Genomic DNA, 24741 nt, shown 5'->3' on the forward strand with positions numbered 1-24741 from the left:
GGAGAGTATCATACGGAAGTGTTCTACGTATCATATTGAGGTAAACTTCTCTTGTTCTTTTACAATTTCGAACATCATACAAAATGCAAAGAGCGATGAATGCTCTGTTCCAGGGCAAGCTACTATCAGTTACTGAACTAAGTTACTGTTCTCATCCTACTCTTGCTCTGTTATCTTTCGTTCTGTTTTATTTTCCGTTTCATTTATAGATTTCATCCGCCTTGTTGCTCATTTTCTAATAAAAACCTTTTTTTCTTTTAAAAATTTGCGCCTCAAATTCTTTAAACACCACGAAATTCTCCTTTGTTTTAACCATTTGAACCTCAGAACTTCTACTCATATTGTTATTCATACGTGGAGCACTACATTTCAACTCAATCCTTAAGTCCACATAATCTCACAAAAAAAAAACAAAAAACTATCACATTAGAGTCACTCGGAAAGTTAATTAATACCAATATCCACGTGTGTTGTGTCTGTAAATTGCGTGTGTTCTCTGGTCGATTTGCCTGTTTCGCTGGAAGAAAATCCCCAGTTTCTGGGGGAGGAAACCTTGCTATCTATGCCTGAGACCGACTAACTCAGCCACGGAGTGAAAAAAGCCTAAACGTTACTCACATCATAGACGGGATTCGAAGCCGGGCCTTTTTCACCAGGTGTGGGGATGATGGTGACGACATTACTGTGCTTGGCCTCGAGTGCCAAGCGATCTTTCTAGTGCGATTTTCTAGCGTTTTTTCTAGGGCGAGTACTAGTGCTTTAATAAATAAATAAATATTCGTTTATTGAAAATACAGCAAGCCCATCACAGCACTAGGTTAGGGCCATAAATTCAGTGCCACATTTGGCTCTCGGATGCAGTTACTGGGTTGCAGGCAGGCAGCTGTTTGTATTTCTCATAATTTGATTGGAAATTAGAGTCCTGTAGGCTTCAGAGTTGAGCAACCTCTTACAATCAATGTTGTGATAATTTATGAGGTGAAGGGATGCATTGGGGAACATCCTGTCCATTTGTTTTAGTCTGGAGAGTTTGGATTTGAATTGTTGTTGGTTTCTTGAGTTTTCTCTGTTGGTGGGAGCTATTATGTTGGCTAGGTTTGGTGAATTGGTTGCGAAAGTAATTAAATTTGCAAGAAACATTACTCCAGACTCGTTGATCATCTGTTGCAGAATCTTTGTTTTTAAGTTTTCATAAAGCTGTTGCCTGGATATTGTACGGGGAAAACGAAGTTTATTGTTCAGTCCTCATCATACTCTAGGGCAAGGAATTTCTTGACGGTAACTTGAGGAGCACCAGACCAGATTTCGGAGGCATAAGACAGAATGAATGGGAAAAATGCAACTCTGAACATGGTTTATGACTGTTTTTCTATCTTGAATCGTCGCTGTTTCTTGCTTGATCAGCCATTTTGCTTTTTGAATTTTTTTTGCAACATATACATAGTGAGAATTAAATGAAAGTGAAAGATTTTTGTCAAAAACAACTCCTAGATCTTTGTGAGCATATATGTTTGGAATTGAAACAATTGCAATTTTAATTTGTATGTGGTTTGGTTGTTTCTGTAAGGAATAAATTATTTGAGCAGATTTGTTTGCATTTATAGCCAGATTGAGATACTTGGTTATTCCACACATCTGTAAATTCGCATCATGGCTAAAGATACCATGGACACAGGACGCCCAACATTTCCAAGAAATGAAAAATCAAAACTAAGCAGACAGAAACCTTCTCAGAAAAAACAGTCAGACCATTCTTCCTCAATTAATCCCAAACAATGAACAAATTCCTACAGTGGAACTGTAGAGGATTACGCAGTAATGCAGATGACCTGAGTGATTTACTTATCCAAACTAAAGCAGTAGGTGTATGCTTACAAGAAACCGTTTTATTATCACAGTTTCTATGATAATAAAATTCAAAAATTACACTATGTTTAGGCGAGACCGGAATTCCAGCACTCCTGCTCGTGGAGGGGTGGCTACACTTGTCAAAAATACCATACCTTCAAGACATATCCAACTACAAACCCCCTTAGAAGTCTGCGCGGGTAGCACAGTGGTATCGTCACCGTCCTCCCCACACCGGGTGGAAAAGGCCTGGGTTCGAATCCCGTCGATGACGCGAGGAACTTTAATGGGCTTTTTTCACTCCGTGGCTGAGTTAGTCGGTCTCAGGCGTAGATAGCAAGGTTTTTCTCCCCAGTAACTGGGGTTTTTTCTTCCAGAAACACAGGCAACTCGACCATAGAACATACGCAATTTACAGACACAAATACGGGTTAATGTATTTAATTATGGGCAACCCTAAAATAATAATTTGATTTAAAACCCCCTTAGAAGTTGTGGCAGTTCCGATGACAATGGGAATATCGTTAACCCTTACATCCATTTATATCCTACCGAATTATATTTGCTCTCAGACTGAACTTGATAATCTTATCACACAAATACCACCTCCTGTCTGTTTACTCGGTGATTTCGACAGTCACCACCCATTGTGGGGATCTTCAACCATAGATACGAGAGGCTAATTACTTGAAATATTCCTGGATAACCATAACCTGACTCTGTTAAATTCTGGCTCTCCAACTCATATTCAACTACCTACAGGCGCTACATCAGCCATAGACTTATCCATCTGTTCAGCATCTCTTTATCCAAGCATGCAATGGTCAATGCTGAATGAACCATTTCACAGCGATCATTTTCCTATAATCAGTTCAATTCAAACGCAGGTCGTATCATGTCCTAAAGGCCATACTTCTTGGAATTTTCATAAAGCAGACTGGAAAACTATTCCACTTGTGTTCTACTTGACAAACTGTATGTACAGAAACAGCATATCGATGACGTAACTGATCAGATTACCAGCCAATATTATCTGCAGCAGAAATTTACATTCCAAAATCTGACCAGCGAAAGCATGTACACCAAAATCCGTGGTGGAATAAAAAAATGCTCCAAAGCGAAACGAGAAAAAAACCGTGCTTGGAACTAGTTTCGCAAATTCCCAACTACCGCCAACTTAATTGCTTACAAAAAACTCAGAGCAATAGCAAGACAAATTAGGAAGAAAGCAAAACGTGACTCCTGGATTAACTTCGCCTCAACTATCAACAAAAATACTGACACTCGAATTATCTGGGGGAAAAAAATACAAGCTCTAAATGGGAAATATCTACCGCTAAAATCTCCGATAATACAATGGAATGGGCATGACTTATCCTCCCCAATTGATATTGCAAAGGCTTTAGCAGAATCTTTTTATAACGTTTCTGCCTCCTCCTCTTATGTGACCTCCTTTCAACGCATTAAAACTGATGAAGAACGCCATAAATTGGATTTTTCAACAAGACCCTCACTTCCATATAACCAGCCCTTTATTTTATCTGAACTCAGAGACCCCTTAAGCAAATCCTCAAATAGTGCAGCAGGACCAGATGGCATTCACTATAGTATGCTAAAACATCTATGTGAAACCGATCTCTACATACTATTACTCTTTTATAATCGGATCTTTTCAGAAAATACATATCCTCTGTCATCGCGTCATTCCTATATTTGTGCTATCCCAAAAACCAGGCAAAGATACTTCTCTAGTTCAGAATTACGGACCAATATCATTGACAAACTGTTAGGGCAAAATCTTTGAAAGGATGGTGCATAAAAGGCTAACCTGGATTCTAGACTTCCAAAACCGTCTTTCTGATCACCAATATGGCTTCCGTAAAAACAGATCTACCCTAGATTTACTTGTCAAAATTGAATCGAACATTCGTAATGCCTTCGTCCTGAATCTAGATATTCAGACAGCATTTGATACCGCTTGGCGTCATGTTATTATTAAAGATATGCATCAGTTGGGGTTGAGAGGCTACCTTCCTCAAAACATTCAGAACTTTTTAAGATTACGCACCTTTCAGGTCTGATATCGAAACATGCTGTCAGCACCTCACATTCAAGAAGAGGGCTTCCCGAAGGGTTCCATATTGAGTGCTACCCTATTTGCGATTCGGGTCAACAACATATTGGAAGATCTTCCAAAAACCGTTCAAATATACATGTATGCGGATCACCTTGCCACTCACAAATTATGAATACTGTTGAAAGACAGTTACAAATTTCTCTTTCCAGAATAGAATCCTGTACCTTACGTAATCCGTGGCTGAGTTAGTCGGCCTCAGGCGTAGATAGCAAGGTTTTCCTCCCCAGAAACTGGGGTTTTCTTTCGTCGAGTAAAATAAGAAAATCGACCATAGAACACAGGCAATTTACAGACACAAATACGGGTTAATGTATTCAATTACGTGCAACCCTAAAATAATAATAATGTACCTTACGTAATGGATATCGTCTTGCTCAGCAGAAATCCACCACTACTCACTTCTGCAAATTACGGTCACTTCATCCTGATCCTGAGATAAAGATCAATAATGTTTCAATTCCCCTTGCTCACACTGTCCGTTTTCTTGGCCTGTTACTAAATAGAAAACTGAAATTTCAAGCACAAGTTGCCTATCTTCGAGCCATCTGTTTTAAGAAGTTGAATATTCTCCGGTGTGTGTCATCCATATCATGGGGCGCTGATCAGCATACCTTGATCCATCTTTATAGGGCTCTCATCAGGTCCCGCCTGGACTATGGCTCTCCAGTGTATGACTCTGCGAGGAAAAGTACTTTAAAGCGTTTAAACACCATCCAGCATAGTGCTCTGAGAATTTCTCTAGGGGCTTTCAAAACCTTCCCAGTTCAGAGTCTTTACATCGAAGCTCCGTTACATCTCCGCAGGAAAACATCACTTCTCCTGTATGCTGCAAAAATCCACAGTCGTCCTTCTAACATTAATTGGAGATGCCTATACAATACCGAATGGAAGTCATTTTTACAATAGCAAACCAAATGAAAACCGACATACTCCTCTTAGACTTAAAGAACTAGCTGAATCATGGAATATAGAAATTGGTAATATATTTGGACATGACACCATCACATCAACCTTGGACAAATTGAAGAGATATTTGACAATATCTCTTCAATTTATGATGACTATTTTCAACAATGGGGAAAGAACGCCATGTCTCCTTCCAATATTGCACAAAGCGTTCTTTACCTATGTAAACTCTAGAAGGAAAGGGATGAACCAGATTGGTCCACTGGATATTCATGGTTCAACTGTTGATGATCCTGCTCAGGTGGCAAACAAACTAAATGAGTATTTTGCATCTACATTCACACATCAGGAGTTATTCAGGGAGGGGAATGCCAGAGGTGAATTAAACTCTGGCAGTGAGCTAGATGATTTTGTAATAACAGAGCAAATTGGAGGAGAAATTGTTGAAGATAAACATAAAAAACGCACCCGGGGTGGATGGGATCTATCCAGTTACACTACAGGTGGCAGCGAAAGAAGTAAGCAAACCCTTAGCCATAATTATGAGGGCTTCATTGGACTCAGGGGAAGTACCCGTGGACTGGAGATGTGCAAATGTGACCCCAATTCACAAAGGAGGATCAAAGGACAATACAAGTAATTATAGACCTGTTAGTTTAACTTCTGTTCCAGGGAAATTAATGGAGGCACTGGTTAAAAAAGTACTGCAGGATCATCTAGACAAGGCTTGAGTTATAGCTCGGACACAGCATGGTTTTGTTAAGGGAAGTCTTGTCTAACCAATTTGATTGGATACTATGATGTGGTCACAAAGGAACTGGATGCAGGAAATAACTTTGATATCATATATCATATATCATATGATATGATATGATATCATATATCATATCTTAGAAAGGCTTTTGATACTGTTGCACATGGAAGATTGCTGCACAAATTGGAGCAGCGTGGCATTGGAGGCAAATTGCTGCTATGGATAAAGGGATGGCTGAGTGGAAGAAGACAGAGAGTGGTAAGCAATGGTCACTGCTCATCGTGGACTAATGTTATTAGTAAAGTCCGTCAGTGTTCAGTGTTGGGTGCATTGTTATTTTCTGTATTTATAAATGATATTGATGATGGTATATCAAGCTAAATGTCCAAGTTTGCAGACGATACGAAGGTTGGCAGGGTTGTTAAGGACACTAATGACAGTACGCTGCTGCAACAGGATCTAGAAAATTTGAGCAGATGGGCTAGGAGGTGGCAAATGAAATTTAACATTGACAAATGTAAAGTACTACATATGGGAAGCAGTAACCCCAGAGTAACGTATTAAATCTGTGGTACTACACTGACAGTGGTAGAGAACGAAAAGGACCTGGAGGTAATTATGCAGGCAGATATGAAGTTCTCTGAGCAGTGCAGACGGTCTGCAAGAGTAGCTCATGGTGTCTTGTCAATGATATACAGGAATTTTTCTAGCAGTGATAAGGAGGTGATTATCCCCTTATATAAGGCAATGGTCAGGCCACACCTTGAGTACTGTATACAGGTCTGGAGGCCTCATTTTAAGAAGGATGTAGAGCTGTTCGAACGAGTACAGACAAGGGCAACAAGATTAGTGAATGGAACAAAGATTTGCTCTTACCAAAAAAGGCTTAAGTTTTGCAAATTACAGTGTCTGAAGACTAGGCACCTGCGAGGTGATCTGATTGAGGTGTATAAAGTCTTGAATGGTTTGAGCATGCTCAATGCCGATGGGATTCTTCCTCTTGCTCAGAATAATCACCTGAGAGGGCATAAATTCAAATTGAGGAAAGACAGATGTAGGATAGATGGGCGGAAGTTTGCGTTTAGCCAGCTGGTAGTTGGTTGGTGGAACAGACTTCCATCCTTTGTTGTGGAAATTGATAGCCTAAATAAATTTAAGGCTGGGCTTAATACAGGTATTTGGAATGAACGGAGGGGTGAAATGGGAAAGTTTTTTTTTTTTGGCTGATGCTGCATAAGCTTCCTTTCCAGCATCATGTGCCTCTGCTAGTTACATGCAACTTACTCTCTTTCTAACTCAAAGGCAAGCGAACTCTATACAGATGGATCATAAACTGATACCCAAGTACGTGCTGCGGTCTTCCCGTCATTCACCACTTCTTTCTCATAACCAATCGAATGCAGTATGTTCACTGCTGAGCTTTATGCTATAAACTTGGCTCTGGATCATAATCCTGAACTTCTAATTTCGTCAGCCTTGATATACAGTGACTCACTCAGTGCTGTATCTGCTATAAGTAGTAATACGAACACATCTCATCCTGTAATAAAACGAATTCATTCTAAATTTCTTGCTTCTAATGAGTCAAACCAAACTGTGACATTCTTTTGGATCCAGGATATTGTGGAATATCAGGAAATGAAAGAGCAGATTTGCAGCCAAAAAACCAGATACTACTCTTTTTTGAAGACTTTTCAAACACCATATACCGATTATAAACATATTATCCGTAAAGGATGCTACAATAGCTGGTCACTAATCTGGAGTGGTTATCCAGGTAACAATCTATACCAAATAAAATCAGAACAAAAGCTGTGGCTCTCCAGCTTCCGAGACAACAGACGAGACGAAACAATTTCAGGAAGTCTAAGAATTGGGGATACGCACCTCACTCATCTGTATCTATTAATGAATGACAACGCTCCCCAATGTACATCTTGTCATGTACAACTGACCATTTGTTAGTGGACTGTCCCTACTTCCAAAATATCCGCTTAAACACATTTAAATCAATTGCTAATACACAGTCATCAATGAATTTATTGCAGATTCTGGGAGATGATTCTAATAAAAAATAATTATTTACTTTTCTAAATCGTATAGGAATATATCATAAAATATAGTTATTATTTCATATTCACCATTAGAAAGATACAATATGGCTCTAGCAGCCTATGTGTCGTTAAACTCAACAACCACTGAGCTTTCAATAGAGTTAGTATCCATGGTAAAGCTGTAGCTCAAAGTAAATAAATAAATTATCTCTATTGTACACATCCCTATATAAAATACCCTTCGCAGCACGAACCAGAGCTTTATGTTCGAATTGAGGCATTAAAGGTGACTACATTATAAACACTTAAGTTATATCTAAAGTTTAAACTATCTGAGACTGCTGGTTGCGCTTTCTTTCTAACGCTTGTAGTTATAGTTGGCACAGTAAATTTATGGGGCTCTGAGGCATGAACTGATTGGTTATCTTGGGAAGAGTGCTTTTTCCATTAATTTTATAAGATAGGATAGGCAATAGATATGCTTGAAATGGTTTTTCCGATTAGCTGCTTGATCCTTTTTGATGAGGATTGTTCCATTCTGGGGAGAGGTTCAGAGTAAAGTCTGATGTAACGTCAAACGTGTCTTGGAATTGTTCATTACCTATTGATATTGACTTCGAAAAGGAGAACAACACAGAGTCGGTTTATTGGCACTGGTCTGGAAAACAAGAACCTCACTGGTATACAGTTCTGGCTTTAATCCTTTAATCCCACCTTAGCGGATAGCTGACTTAAGAAGTGGAATAAATTTCCAACTGCGGGCTGCCAACTATAAGGAAAGTGTCACGATAATAAACATTCATTTTCCTGGAAATCAAGAATATCCCATTACGTTTAGGAATGAAGCGTACATTTGACAGGTTTATAAACACAGCCACGTTGATTACAAATGATGTACGCATTTTAAAATTTTATTAGGGAAAAATTACAAAGGTAAAAAAAGCAAGTAAGTGTAATAAAGAAAAAATTATTATTATTTTCAGGCTACTGACAGGTTCCTCGTGTTCGTTGCATCGGCTACTTGTAAACCGTCTCTTGGATCGTGTTTTTGGAACTAATTTTTGTTTTGTTTTTTTTTTCATTACAAAAGGAAAGAGGTAAAATAATAGAATCTTATAGCATTTCTTCTGTCCATAAATAATATTCTATTGTTATGGATGTCTACTCTTAATAAAAGTAACAGCAGATATCAAACTGAACTTCAATTTAAACCAAAAATAAATTTAATATCTACAGAATCAAAACGGGATTACCATTTCCGTACTTTGAAATACTAAAATAAAAAATTAAATTAGAATTTTGATTTTGCGTTTATGAGAAATTTCTGAATAATTCTAATTATTAATAACATTATAGGAATGTGATAAGGTAAAATAAAAGCAATTTAAGAACAATTTCATAAAAAGCATTACTTTATAAATGGCAATAAGACCTGCAACAAATACAAATATGCAAAGAAAAGATGAAACTCGAAACTGAATTTAATATTATTATATCCATAAATAGGGGAATTTTATCCTGCCACACAGCGACCTTGTTTCGGACGCTATTAATTACCTCAGGGCTTTAATAGTGCTGATTTTAAAAATCAGAACAACATTGACCAGGATGTAAGTTGGCTGTATGAATGGTAATTTAAAAACTTTATTTTATAAATATTAAAAACTACTTAGTTTACTTAAAAGAATTTAAACAATACCTATAGCATTAACTGGAATTACAATTTTCATGATTAAGTCATCGGAACAGAGATCCTTTTCTGTGAGGCCATAAATGACTTTATTTTTATTATTTTTATTGGACTCGTAGTCAGCACATCGTGTATCGTTTATATCAACAATCTGGAAAACAGAAAAAAAATCTTATCAACTGCGTTTCTTTTCTTTTTTTTTTTAATATATATCCACTTTTCTGTTAATGGTTTAAATGCTACAGATAACTTATATGTATTGTGTGGCGATCCTAACCATAATAATTTAAAATATAAGAACTCCAAATATATCAAACATACCTTACTTTTTACATATCTCTGCCATGTATGACAAAAATTTGATCGGGATTGTAGCGTGGTAGAAACATTTAGAACGCGCAAGCGTTGTCTGGCCAATATAAACAATAATATGGATAAAAATCTCCAAAGAATAAAACTCGGTCACTTGATGATTTTCGTAGATAAAAGTTGGATGGAAAGTATAACAGTGGTGCACACAGACTTGCGTCAAATGATGAGAACAAGAAACGTGTTCCCAATACCTTTTGAATGGGGCCAAAGAGTTTTCGGTGGCTGATTTCTTGTCCTAAAGTTCTTCAAGACGACCCGGCGATCAATTTTCCTTTCATTTATTGGAATTTCTCCTCCCTACCCTTATGCATGTCGTAAATTATTTTCAAATAATAATTAGTTCAAATTATTATTCATTCATTGAGCCTAATTGTTTTCTTCCTTTGTATTGCGGAACCACTTAAAATAGGTTAGAAATATGCAGCATCTACAAAAAGAGGAAAGAATTCGTATGTCTACGGACTGTAATAATTTGAATGTTATTCGTTGGTAATAGCGAAACATTTTGACTTCACTACTAAAATTAATAAATATTTGAGAGATTTGGAAATTTAAGAGTTGGAACACTGGGATTATTGTTAACCTGCCTAGAATATTTAGAGTTTTCTAGTCTCGCCTAGGGCTTAATCTTAATACCGGTATTTCGGTATTTTTAATTTACGAAACCGGAATACCGGTATTAATACTGGTATTCCAAAAACAAAAGTTTTTCTCAATAAATTTTGATGACAGTTAATAAAGTAAGAAAAAAAACAAGTACTGTAATTACTTTAATTCAAGTTTTAAATAAACATTTATTGCAATAGTAAATATTCTGAAAATAATCATTAAAAATACAGTTATTCTAAAAACGAAAAAACACATTGTTACTGCAAAGTTTAGTTATTTTTAAACATCCACACTACCTGTCCGAATAAAGTGAGCTCTTAAGAAACATAAGCAATCAATATTATGATCGTTTAAAATGGATCTAATTTTGGTACATACAGTATTTGATTAGAGGCAGAAAACGCCCTTTCGGATTCTGTTCTGGTACTGAGATAATCGAAGACGATCTCAGTCCATATTTTCTAGGCTTTGAACTTTATTAGCAAAAATGGTTAAAATATTTCATTAATTTCCACTCAAGTTCATCTTTTAAAATCTCATTGGAGTCAGGCAATTTCTTATTTTGAAAAGAATTTGCGGAATACTGATGTGCTGTATCATGTTGGTCTTCATGGTTGAATTATGTTCAATATTTTCTAAGGAGAAAGATGTTTTATTCAGCAAAGTATAATTTTCACAATAGTTTACTGAGTCTGGGAGAGAGAGAGCAAAGGGTGGGGATAAGGAATAAAGAGAGCAAAGGGGGAGAGAATAAGGAATTCTTCACATATATAAATGCAAAGAAGAGAAATACAAATCAGATCGGACGCATATGTAATTGCGTGGGATAGTATTAGATACCCCAACTGATGTTGCAGATGAACTCGACAGTTACTTTGCATCGATATTTATAGAAGAAAAACCCTTCACGTCAATGAGAAATTATGGGAGTGAGTTGAAAAAATTGTAATTAACGATGTTGAAATTTCACATGTTGATTTAATGAGAAAACTTTTGCGCTCATAGGCGAGTAAGGCTCCTGTGGTTGATGTCATATATCCTATTATCTTAAAGGAGGCAACAAGTGAGTGCACTGAACCATTAAGGCTAGTTATGAGAGCATCACTGGACTCAGGAGACATTCCGTTGGATTGGTGTAAATTGGAACATAAAGGCTGTTCTAGGAGTGTAACGGGAAATTATCGACCGGCCAGTCTAACTTCAGTAGTAGGGAAAATCATGGAGGCAATGATCAAGGGTGGAATTCAGGATCATTTAGATGGAAATGGAAATGCTGTAGGATACACAGCATGGTTTTGTAAAGGGAAAACAATGTTTAACAAATCTGGTTAGCCATTTTGACAGGTCACTCGTGAGCTGGATTTAGAGAATAATTTCTACATTGTTTATTTAGATATCAGCAAAGCAATTGACTCAGTCCCACATGAACGGTTACTTTATAAGTTGGAGCAGGCTGGAATCATAGGTAAAATCCTTAGATGGATAGCACGATGGCTTGAGGGCACCAGGCAGGGGGTTGTGATAAATGGTTATTCCTCAGATTGGGTTAATGTAAGAAGTGGGGTTCCCCAAGGATCAGTATTGGGACCACTGTTGTTTTTTATTATCTTAAATGACATCTATGAAGGGATACAGGGTGTGATGTAAAGATCAGTAGAGTGGTTAATGATCGGCGCCAAGCAGAGCTTCTTCAGGGTGACCTAGATAGAGTTCCGGGATTGTCAAAAAAGTGGCAGCTATATGCTGTAATTCAGCAAATTGCAAGGTCTTACACCTGGGGAACAGCAACCCAAAAATAACTTATACACTTGGTGGAGTTGAACTAAAGTCAGTAGTGGAGGAACGGGACTTGGGAGTTACGATACGTTCAGACATGAAGTTGTCCGAGAATTGTGGACAGGTTGCAATGTTGCATGGTGCCCTATCGATGATTTATCGAACATTTTCTAATAGAGATAAGGACGTCATAATCACATAAAGGTGATTTTATAACCTTTATGTGATTAAATTATAAACTTTTTTTTAATTAATACCGAAAAAACGGTATTTTTGTATCAATACCGGTATTTGAATACCGGAAAAAAATGACCGGCATCCCGATATTGTAAGCCCTAGCCCTCTTGCCTAAAAGTGGCGGGCAGTCCACTCTGCCGTATTATCATAAGCTTAGGCACTAGCGGAATGTATCTTTATCGACCTTCAAGATCATTTTTCTCTTTTTCTTTTCGTCCATCCCTTAGCTCACAGCCCTGATACAGCTTCACCATCTGCACGATAAGATATGTGCTGAAACCAATTTTAAGAGCGAAAAAAAATAGGATTTTCTGGGCCAATTGATGGAGCTTTCTACAGAACACACCTCGCTTCTGCTATGAAATCCACAGAGAACACACAGACTTCTGTTATAAAAAATTTGAAGTACTCGAGACATAACTTTTATTTTCCATAATTATAGTTATTCACTGCTATAAACAGTCACTTCTCAGGAATTTTCTAAATTTTATTTATTTATTCAATTGATTGCTAGTTACAATCGCCCCTTGTACAGCATGCAAGCTAGAGGAGATAAAAAAATAAAATTAAATTAACAACTCAGAGAATAAATTTACAAAAAATTGACAGTTTAAAAAAAAGGGTCCTTCGTGCTGGGTGTCTCAAAGAGGAGTATCCACAAGATAGCTTAACGCACTTCGCACACGAACTGCATGATGGCAGCATAACACTGAGAAGCAAAAAGATTGTGTCGCTAGACAGTCAACCTCCAAAACGACATCCGAAGCCGAGGCAGAAATTTTGAGAGAACTGCGCATTGGGATTGCCTTCAGCAGCGCACAGGCTTTCCAGCAAAATTTTTAATTGCACCGCATGCAAGAAACTATGGATTCTAGTTAGTACTACTGTGACTCAGTTGTTTGTTGGAAGATAGTCATTCTGTAGGTCTTACTGGAGCATAATTTTTCACAGTTAACTTGAATCCGGTTCAGGATTTCCATTGTATTAAGCAGGAACATCCTGTTAAAACTTTTCAATGAGATTAGGTTGGACCGAAGTGGTTTGATTTGCAGGCTGATTGCCTCAGACTTCGTGGATGCGAGATGATGCCTGATAGGACTGGCGGATCATATCTACCTGTCAATAATTTGGCCAGGATATGAATATTTGTCCTGATAACAATAAACTTCCAAGGTGTCCACTCCATATTATAGAATGCCTCTTGATACAATGAAGGGAAATTGGAAGATCCGTTTTAACCACCTAAGAAGCCAATATTCAATGCTTAGGAAGGTTTTGACGTAAGAGCTGATGACCGAAGCATATAAGGCAACCGAGGCAACGCACCTACGAGTAACAATGTATTCTTTCACCAGTTGACCCCAGTAAACTTCTGTCTTGAGCGCCAGATAGCGGGTAGGGTCTTTTTCTTCGTGGTAGTGAAATGCTTCGTGGCAGCATAACGCTGCCACGGAGTAATTCCCAGATCTTTGGTAATTCCCAGATCTTTGCGATATTCGACTTTCTGTATGGGTTGACTGTTTAAGAGTGTGGTGATGTTAGGCTTCTTATGCTTTTGGGAGAAGGACATCTGATATTAACAAAAAGGACATCGAGAGAAGGACATCTGAAATTTAACCCTCATATTAACGAAAAAAAGACACGAAAAAAAGTGTCTAGGTATAAAAGAATATTTTTATGTACAGAAACATCAGGATACCAATTTGAAAAAAAAAAATGTGGGTAAAATATTTCTTTGGTTAGTGTTTTGATCTTGTCTTTTAATCAAAGATGTCTAAACAAGTTTAAATCCACACTCCTGAAATCGAAATCGAAGTGTCAAGTCACTTATTCTCGTATATAATTTTTTGATAATATTCGTATATTTTTGATATTGTGCAATTTCACTGTCAAATCACGATAGCAAAATAATTACACAGATTATACAATTATCAATTATAATTATATAAAATCATGCAGGCGAAATCATGTATAATCATACAAGCAAAATAATTACTTACTTCTTGCTTCATATCTATTACCCATTGTCTAAAATCGTCGTTGTTGCAGTCACACATCCATGGATTCTCAGACATTGTGATATATTCTAAAGACGCTTCTTCGATGGACGGAATCGGTAGATTAGTTAAGAGGTTATTTTTTAACTGCAAAGCGACAATTTTCTTAGAGAACATAAGCGTGTTAATAGACTTCAGATAGTTGTCTTCAAAGTTTAAAGCAAACAACTGTGTGGTTGAAGAGTTTAAATAAGAACTCAGCTGAAGGGGCATAGAGGTTAAATTTCGACCGTTGCATTGCACTATGCTGATGTATGTCGAATAGGATGCATTTGAGATTTCCATACAATTACAACTGCATGGCTCTGGGCAGCTCTCATTCGTTTGTGCCAAATCAGAGAAATGGAGTGATTTCAATTGTCGTCCTTCGTGCCAGAAAGGAGTGGCACACACCGGATCATCGAGGACAATCATATTCTCCTCCATTACCTCCACTACTCGATACAATAAACAGTCGCAGTTCCAAGGATTCTCTGGAAAAAAAAGAAAATAAATAAATAAATTTAATCAACGTCTATTTTCTTTCAGTTTCAGCGCAGTTAATTTTGCTTTAGCTACCGATTATAGTAATATCAGTGTTGCTGTCCCCGTATTACCATAATGCTACGCAGACTTATTTCTTTAGTATTAGCAAGACCAAATGATACAACGAAGTGAAAATTTTCTGCACCATCCAAAAATAAATAATTTTTATTATTATTAAAATAAAACAATATTCATACAATTCCCATTCCCACACGGAAATTATCCACTTCTGCTTTAAACTTTATATACGCGCACCCGTATTGTGATATCTTCGTGCGTTTAAATACTGTATATCAGAGTTATAAAATTAGTTTAAAATCGAAGCTGTAAAGTTAACTTAAGGATTTCATCTTCTAAAACAGAAACAAATTCATGTTAACTGTAAGAACTTAATTAGAAGCTCTTGCGGTTAGAGGCGCTTAATTAAAATTACATCCTGTCAGGAATAGAAGACGGAATTACAACGATGGCAGAGTCAAGTGGAGACCAGACTGCATGTCTACGATTTTCAAATTAAATTAACGTTTAATTTGTTCGTTCATTTCGAAAATACTCTCACCTCACCTGTTCTGAAATTTAAACCAAGCCATCTCCCCCACTGGTTTCTTTTCTGGTTCTTGAACCTCTTTTATGTGGAAGAGAAAACAATTTTTGGCTCTATTGCTCTAATATGAATTAAGTTACCAATCTACATGGACGGGCTCTCTTTTTGCCACATGCATATAATTAGTTAATAGAGATTCTTAACATGAGCCCATTTAATTTATTGATGGCAGGTGCTTAGAGGCTATGAGGCGTCAGTCTGTGTCTGTAACTGTGCTTAATCTTCGGCCGATTTCCTGGATGCTGGAAACAGAACCATTGTACCTCGCCTAAACCTAACTGAACGATGTCCATTTTTTAATAAACAAAAGAGAATCGAAGAAGTTAAAATAGAATGTGGTAAAAACAGATTAACGACAACTGGACGACGAGAAGTCCTGAAGGAAGTAAAATCTTACAGAGACGAGCCCTTTACAGTTGATATTGTGAACATGCCAACTGGATCCCAGGACAATGGTTAAGGTTGATGTTAAAACTCCAACTGAAATTAGCTCGTCTCTGTAATGAACTGAGTTTCTCTAATAGTCATGAACATCACGGAAAAGAGCAGCTACGAACATGCACGTCATGTAAGCTCATGACTATTTGTATGGGCATACATCACGCGCAATGCACATACAGAGCTGTATGCCTTCGAACGATGAACTCTGGATACTGTGATTTACGGAGACAAAATCGTTGAACCATAAGGGACACAAATTCCGAGTCAGCAACCCTCCTTCTCCAGAAGATTACTGGGATTACGAACTTCTTTCCTAAAAGAGCAAACTTCTATTTCCACGATTCCTGAACACGCATCAGCAGCATGAGTGCGTATTGTGAGGTTATCTGCTGTCAAAGATCACATTTCACTCCCCCAGTTATTTTGCGGAAGAGTCGGCATGCTATGGTACTGGTGTAAGGAGACACTACTCTAAATGCACCACGGAACGGTTTCATTTAATCATCGAAATTGAGCATTTCTACGACCGTAGCTAAAGACAAACAATCATTCCCAAATATTGATGTAATTTAAAAGTAAAGTCTCCTAAATTTATTTCAAAATCCCCACCTCACTCTGTGTACATCCACTTTTCTTATATAACAACGGGTGGATATGAGAGCAGGTCTAGTCCATACACACACACACACACACACACACACACACACACACACACACACACACACACACACACACACACACACACACACACACACACACACACACACACACACAAATCACCCAATCTCAAGTGCATCACTAACACTGCAGTCCACAAAAGAGTGAACTAAGTACCCAAGCATGCAAACCACAGTGAATCCGACAAACAAACTCTGAAAGATTCGTACCGCAAATATTTCTGTATAGTTAAATATATAATTTCTGAAATATACTCGGTATATTTCAAAAATTATGTTTTTATTTAAGTTCGCACAAGATGCTGATACGTCATAACTTGTGACAAATTTCTCTATCTCAGTTATTATTGCAAATTATTTAATTCCTCGATTAATAACATCATTTCTCGTCATATAAAATAATATAACAAAACAGTATGTATATGTACAAAACAAGTGGGAAATAAAAACCTACTTTAAACTTACTCACCTTTCAGACGAATGCACTTTCCATGTATGGGTAAATTTTCTGAGTCCAGCGTTGTTAAGTTGTTTGAAGACATGTCAACGATAATTATACCAATCATTCTTATAAACGGCATATTCACCATGTGGATATTATTATGGCTCAGATCTATCACTCGCAAGCTAGCCAAGCAAAAGTGATCACTTGATAAAGACTGTAGGAGGTTGTATGACACATTTAACACCAGGAGCCTGCAGTTGTTCCAAAGAGAATGGTTCATTGTGCTGATCAGATTATGGCTCAAATCCACAAAGTTCAAATTAACGGCAGTGACGAAAAAACCGGTGGAAATGTTTGATATTTTATTTTTGTTAAAAGTTAGCCGGACGATGTATATTGCATTCATTAATAAATCGTTGTTTAGTGATGTTATATTATTATTACTAAGGTAAGCACTCATCATTATTTTATTTCGAAAAACATCGTCGATTGAATTTGTCTGAGTTCGTTCCAAATGGATCTCATCTGATATTTGTGGCAATACGAAAGATTGATTCATAGAGAACATTGGGTTGCCATCTAACAACACAAATTTCACAAACTGCAAACTCGTAAACGCTTCCGGATGTATAAATGCAATATCACAACTGCTTAGTACCAACCATTGAAGCTGACTAATGAACGGAAATGTATCAGAACCGATGGAAGAAATGGGATTATTGTTTAACCATATTTCTCTGATATACGTCATATTGGAGTGGAACACGTTTTCAAGAGTTGCTATCCTATTGTGACTCAGATCAACAACCTGAAAAATAAGAGACTATTAGCTATCAAAAGCATACCCTCAATTAACGATTTACATAAACAAATAGTGCAGTATTTTTCTTTAAATTATCATTATCATTGTAACATGTATGCAGTCATCAATTTGTAAAATTAACGCAAAAAGTTGATCGACTTTGATTCTGTAAAAGAGATAACAGACAGGCTATGCTCAATTCACAGAAAATTTCGTGTATTTTAAGGAGTATATTAAGGAACCTTAAAATTTTAAATCCTAGAAAAAACACTCGACTGCGCTTTTCTCTTTTTTATTGTTATTTATATTTTTCGGTGAGGCAATTAAGGACCACGAAGCGGCAGCACATCTTGTCTTAAAACTAAGTGTGTTTTGTTGTGGAGTTTTCTGTTTAGGAGATGAAAAATTGAAATATTTGAGAGAAAAACCGTGCGAACTTCTGAAAGAACCGACTCACTAATGTGTGAAATAAAAGCACATAATATTTTCTTTTCTCGAAGGGGTGAATTTCATTTCGAAGGAAATCAAAGCAATGCATTTCATTTCCTTCGAAATGAAAGTTATTTCAATCACCTCCCAAAATATTATACATATTCATTATTTTAGTCTTTTTCTTTCTTAATAAATAATTAAAGATATTTGGAATATCATATTATTTACTCTAATAGAAATCAATGCAGCAAATAACATATATTTTTCCACTCTATACGTTTGCACAAAAATTATTAAAATAAGTTGAAGGAGAAAGGTTCTCTATTTATGTACAATATAAATACTTAAGCAAGTTCATAAGTGTTTATATTGTATATAAAAGAACTTTTGTTATATTTAATCAGTACATTGTTATAGCAAAATCTTGATGGTGTTTCTTTTTGTATAAATACTGCAGAGTTTCATGCAATTTCGTGTCATCATCAAATGACACAAAAATCAAGATACAAAATATAAAGAATCATTTTACTTTTTCCATTCAGGAAGAGTTTGAAATGATCCACCATTAATTTTACCTTCTGCTTTATGTAGTTGTTGTTGTTTTGGGAATTTACGGTGCATTGACTATTTTGATCACTGTGTGCCATCTATGTTTACGTGTTTCATTGTCTTTTTCCTCGCAGACTTGTACAAATAAAAAGAGTCATAGTTGCGACATTCGTTATGCGACTGTTATATAAAATGATTTGAACAATAAAAACTTCAATTAATAACATTAGTAGAGGCATGTGATACAAGAAAGCAGGCTTATACAGCATCAGCCAAAACAAAAAAAAAAAAAAAACTTTCCCATTTCACTGATCCATTCATTCCAAACGTTTGTCTAGTTCTGCCTTGAATTTCTTTAAGCTATCAACTTCGACAACGACAGATGGAAGTTTGTTCCAGCAATCAACTACCCGCTGGCTAAAGGCAAATTTCCGCACATCAATTCTACAACTGTCTTTCCTTAGTTTGAATCTATGCCTCTTCAGGTTTGTAATCTGAGCAATAGGGAAGAAACCCATCAGCACTGAGCCTAAATCCAGTCAAGGCATTATACACCTCAATCAGATTGCCTCGCAGGTGCCTAATCTCCAGAAGCTGAAATTTGTAGAACTTAAGCCTTTCTTCATGAGATCACCCCTTTGTTCCCTTCACCAGTCTTGTTGCCCTTTCCTGTACTCGTTCTAGCAACTCTACATCCTTCCTAAAATGGGACTTCCAGACCTGTACGCAGTACTCAAAGTGTGGCCTGACCATTGCCTTATACAAGGGGATAATCACCTCCTTATCCCTGCTCGCAAAATTTCTATATATCATTGACAGGATCCCATGATCTTGTCAATGATATACAGCCTTTCTGCACTGCTCAGAGAACTTCATATCTGACTGCACAATTACCCCCAGGTCTCTTTCATTCTCCACTACCCTGAGTGTAACACCACCCATTTGGTACATTTCTCTGGGGGTTATTACTCCTACCCATATGTAGTACTTGCATTTCTCAATGTTACACTGCAGTTGCCACTTCTCAGCCCATCAATCCAACTTTTCCAGATCCTGTTGCAGCAGCACACTGTCATTACTGTTGTTAACAACCTTGCCAACCTTTGTATCATCTGCAAACTTTGATATTAAGCTTGATATACTTTCATTAATATCATTGATAAATACACAAAACAACAATGGGCCCAACACCGAACCCTGGGGGACACCACTAATAACATTAGTCCAAGTAGAGTAGTACCCATTGATTACGACTCTGTCTTCTCCCACTCAATCATCCCTTTATCCATTGTAGCAACTTGCCTTTAATGCCATACTGCTCCAATTTGTATAGTAGTCTTCCAGGTGCGACAGTATCAAAAGCTTACCTGATATCCAAGTATATGATATATTAAAATTATTTTTTGCATCCAGTTCCTTTGTGACCTATCTAATCAAATTGGTCAGACAACACTTCCCCTTGACAAACCCATGCTGTCTTGTCTAAATGATCCTGCAATGCTTCTTTAACCAGTGACTCCATTATTTTCTCTGGAACAGAAGTCAAACTAACAGTTCTGTAATTACTTGTATCACCCTTTGTTCCCCCTTTGTGAATTGGAGATACATTTGCACATCTCCAGTCCGTGGGGACTTCCCCCAGTCCAAGGATTCTCTCCTAATTATGGCTAAGGGTTTGCTTACTTCCTTTGCGACCTCCTTTATTATAACTAGATAGATCCTATCTACCCCAGGTGCCTTCCTTATGTTTAACTTCAACAATTTCTCCTCCACTTTGCTCTCAGTTATTACAAAATCATTTAACTCCCTATTAGAATTTGATAAACATCTGGCCCTCTCCTTGAATAACTCCTCATGTGTGATGCAATAGTATGAATGTAGATGCAAAATACTCATTTAGCTCGGTAGCTATCTGTATGAGAATGATCACTACAGTCAAACCTTTAATATCAAGTGGACTAATCTGATTCATCCCTTTCCTTCTAGAGTTTAGAAGTCTTTGCTGCTTTTCTTTGCAGATTTTTCATAATCTGTCTTCGCTTGCCTAACCTCTTTTTTTAACATCATTTTTCACATATTTTTTTACAATTATTTTTTGACATCAACTGAATAATTACTAATTTGGTCACAAATATACCCTAAGTGTAAATTTATTCATACATCATCTTTCTGTTTAAAAAAAAAACTTATAAAGCACATTTTATCAGGTTTTATCAGATTATAATAATAATAATATTCTTTATTCACAAAATTTTTTACAAGTACTGTTATACGATTCCCGTTACAGGCATCCAGAGGAATCTAACAATCTAATTGGAGACATTAATTATATTTACATAAGATTGGCTTAAATAGATTTGAGTTCTCGATAATTGCCGGACATATTTCACTTGGAGTCAGTTTTACTTTAAATGACAGTTACAGGAATGGTGACTGCACGTGAATATGGATTTTCTCTTTTTTACCCTGTATGCCAAATCACTGGACCACAGATCAAAATGGACCAATGTCGGATGAGCTGTGTGCCGATTATGCTGTTGGGAGAGTGCCGCTTGAAGACTGAGAACTTCTGCAGGTTTTAACAGAGCACTGGAGGATTTCTGAGAGCCTTACCCGGGATTTTCCAACACACGAATTCCCAGATGTTGATGAAGTCGTGAATTGCGGAACACAGATTGAGTGCCATTGTGAGCTTCCTCGCATATGCTGGGCTAGGGTGTAGCTTAGATTTTTACGGAGCTGTGCTCTTGACGTCGTATAGGGAAGGTGAGTCCAATTGTTGGCCCACTTGAGGACCCAGATATCTAGAACCCAAAGCGTCTTCAGGCCGGACAAAGGAGCTGCAGACGAGACTTCAATGCCGTAACCGATAATTGAGCTGAAGTAGTAGAAGAGAAATTACCTGACTGTTTCTTTATTATGCGATTTACAGAGGTCGAGTTTCATGCCCGAGAAGGCCTGTAGCGCTTTTGAGCGCAGTTGCTGGATTTGATCCTTATAATTCAGATTTTCGTCCATTATCACCCATAAGAATTTTACTGAATCAGCGGCGACGAGTAGATGCCCCTCAATTGCGGGCTCCACAGAGACTGTTGTATTGAGGTCTGCTTGTGTTCTCAGTGAGATGAAACTTTGATTTTTCCGGGTTTAGTTTTAGCCCAAAAAAGGCGGCGTATTTACAGAAAGAGGATAGATATTTGTTGAGGGTGACAGACTTCGATAGATTCTTTGCCGAGTCTCGTGAGGTGTTAGCAGGGTTTCGTAGATAGCATACGATATCGTCGGCATAGGCCATAAATGCAGGTATCTCATCCATTAGCGGTAAAAATATCGCCGAAAATAGCACTGCCAACAGACATCCACCTTGGAGTATGCCGACATCTATCTGCTTGGTGATGCAGCAATTTCCTTGCGGGAAGGTGAGACGGTGAGTCTCTTGATGAATAGACTTCTGAGGAGCTTAGCGACATTACCTGTGAAACAGTAGTAGTTCTCCAGGAGGCACATGAGAGAATTAATCTGTACTGAGTCAAATGCAACTTTCAGATCCAGGAAAACAGCTTGACGAACAGAGCCTTGTTCCTAGGCCTGAAAGGTTTTCAAGTTTAGAGCCTGTAGACATGTTGGTGATCTTTGTGAGAATGCATAGTGTGTGTGTGTGTGTGTGTGTGTGTGCTGAAGTCGCTGGGAGAGGATCTGGTTGGCAACAACTTCGAAAATGCACTTCTCTAGGCATTTGAGAAGAGGTGAGGAAATAGAAATTGGCCTGTAGTCATAGGATTTTGCACTTTTGGAACTGGGACGACTCTTTAATTCAGCCAAGCGACTGGGACGACTCCCTGTTGTAGAGCTCCGTCAGATGCTCGCTGATGAAGTAGGAGGCGATTTTTAGACAAAAAATGGGAATAGAGTCACTTCCCATCGTTTTCTTGTCGACCAGAGTGTTTGATGGCCTCGATTAGCTCTTCTTCGTATAGCGACACTTGAGTGAGGTTAGTTGAGTCGTAGTGGGGACTGATCCAGGGGAAGTCTGCCGTTTCACTGTCTGTTTTGAGAAATCGAGTTACGTGATCGCTCTATTCAGCCAAGTCTAAAAATTGTGGAGACCCAATTTGATTGGTCGACCAGGCTCGCTGTCTACAGGCTATTATCTTCTCCATGAAATTGTCAATTGCCTCCTTCTTGGATTTCTGGAGGTGCTTCTGGCTAGTGAATAAGCTGAGTCTGTTCTCTCTCTCTCTCTCTCTCTCTCTCTCTCTCTCTCTCTCTCTCTCTCTCTCTCTCTGAAGGTAGCCTTTTGAATTGAGCATGTAGTCGTTACTTTTCTTTAAATTACCGCATAAGGGTGTGAGACCCCCATGGCTTCGAGCGTGGGCAGATGACACATATGCTTGACATGGCCACTCTTGCAATGAATGAAAGCCATCTCTGAAACCAAAACGCTGCTTCCTCAATATTAATTTCACTAAGGGCTTTCCAGGAGTAGAGCCTAAAGAGGTAAATTGATGTTTCAATTTTCAAGTATTTTTGATCATAGACAGTTTTTCTGATCCTTTGAATTGGGAGAGACTGATTACAGCATTCTTTTGCCACGAGGATCAGAGATAATTCAATTGGCCTGTGGTCAGAGGTGGATGTCAAAATAGAGCTGATTAATATGCTGGAAAAATTTCTCTGTAAAGTGGCTTCTCCATGAGAGGGTGGTACAAAGATGCTGTGGATATTGAGATTTGACAGATCCGAAATTAGCCTATCAAGGAGCTTCGATGCAGATGGCAGAGGCAGGTTGAAGGCTCCCAGAATTATCACTCTCTGGTTGCAATTGATTGAGGTCAAGAGCCAGGCAGAGAAGTTAATAATACATTGATCTGTAACAGGTGGGGGTGAGACTGCGCATACTAGCAACTGGATTTCACAGACTAGGTATTAGCCAAGGACAGCATCAAAATCGCTACCAGGGTATGCCCAAGATTTGATCAGATGTCATTGCGACATCTGATCAAATCAGGTTTCAATAAGGACAACAAAATCGTGAACCGCACTGAGAAACATATCGATCAAGAGCGCTGAGCTTGTTCTTTAGGCTTCGGATATTCTGCATGAAACATTTCACATGTTTATCATTGGAGAACTTAATCTGAATTAGGTTTTTCGAGTTTCTTTTCCTGAGAAGGGTAGATACTGGGAGGTAGATTCCCTTTGAGCAGGGCCTGGAGCTAGCACTTGATCTCCTCTTAATGTGCACTTGAATATGACTATCTGAATTTGTTAAATTGCCGGGCTCAGTCGGAATGGCAGCCGCTCTCTTTCAGCTGGTTGAAGGGGCCATCTGGTTTGGCGCTGTGTTTAAATACTCGTCAATCTTGGAACCCTCGATCGTGATCCAGAAAGAGGCATAGGATGGTTTGGACCTTGCTTGAGAAGGGTTGCGATTTGTTCCACCATTGTGTCCGGGCTTAATCTGCTTATAAAAATGTTGGAGGGTCTCGGCCTCCTTCCTCTACGTTGTACGATTTTGACACCCGTGTGTGTTAGGGTTAGAGCCAACGACAGTGTTACGGTTCTTCTCTCCTCGGACGAAAGTGGTCTCTTTTCTGAGGCTAGTCTTGCCTCGCTTGGGAGTCACATCTCTAGATGGGACATAGGTATCATTAGGAGGGCTGTTGGTAAGCATAACGGCATATGAGGTGGGCGTTAGTTGAATTGGTGTTTAGTTCTTGGGCTTGTAGGGAGTTTTTGTTATTTTCTAATGGATTGGATTCTCTGGTTGGGATACTTCTTCAAGAGTGCACAGAGGTTGTTGGTCACCAATCGTTGCGGGCCTGA

General features: G+C 38.0%; 1 protein-coding gene across 3 annotated transcripts in view; it reads right to left on the reverse strand.

The window, feature by feature from the left end:
• LOC150077425 (uncharacterized) overlaps window positions 1-24741 on the reverse strand; it is a 41451-nt gene that overhangs the window by 5276 nt on the left and 11434 nt on the right. For all 3 annotated transcript variants that reach the window (XM_090386976.1, XM_090386974.1, XM_090386975.1), the window contains exons 3-5: window positions 17157-17940; window positions 14384-14913; window positions 9399-9540 (exon numbers count right to left, since the gene is read on the reverse strand). In XM_090386976.1, coding sequence (XP_090243102.1) covers window positions 9399-9540; window positions 14384-14913; window positions 17157-17940 — 1456 coding nt within the window. The remainder of the gene's footprint in view (window positions 1-9398; window positions 9541-14383; window positions 14914-17156; window positions 17941-24741) is intronic.

The sequence above is a fragment of the Mastigoproctus giganteus genome, chromosome 12 (assembly GCF_048544385.1).
Source record: "Mastigoproctus giganteus isolate SK-2022 chromosome 12, ASM4854438v1, whole genome shotgun sequence".
NCBI classification, from domain to species: domain Eukaryota; kingdom Metazoa; phylum Arthropoda; class Arachnida; order Uropygi; family Thelyphonidae; genus Mastigoproctus; species Mastigoproctus giganteus.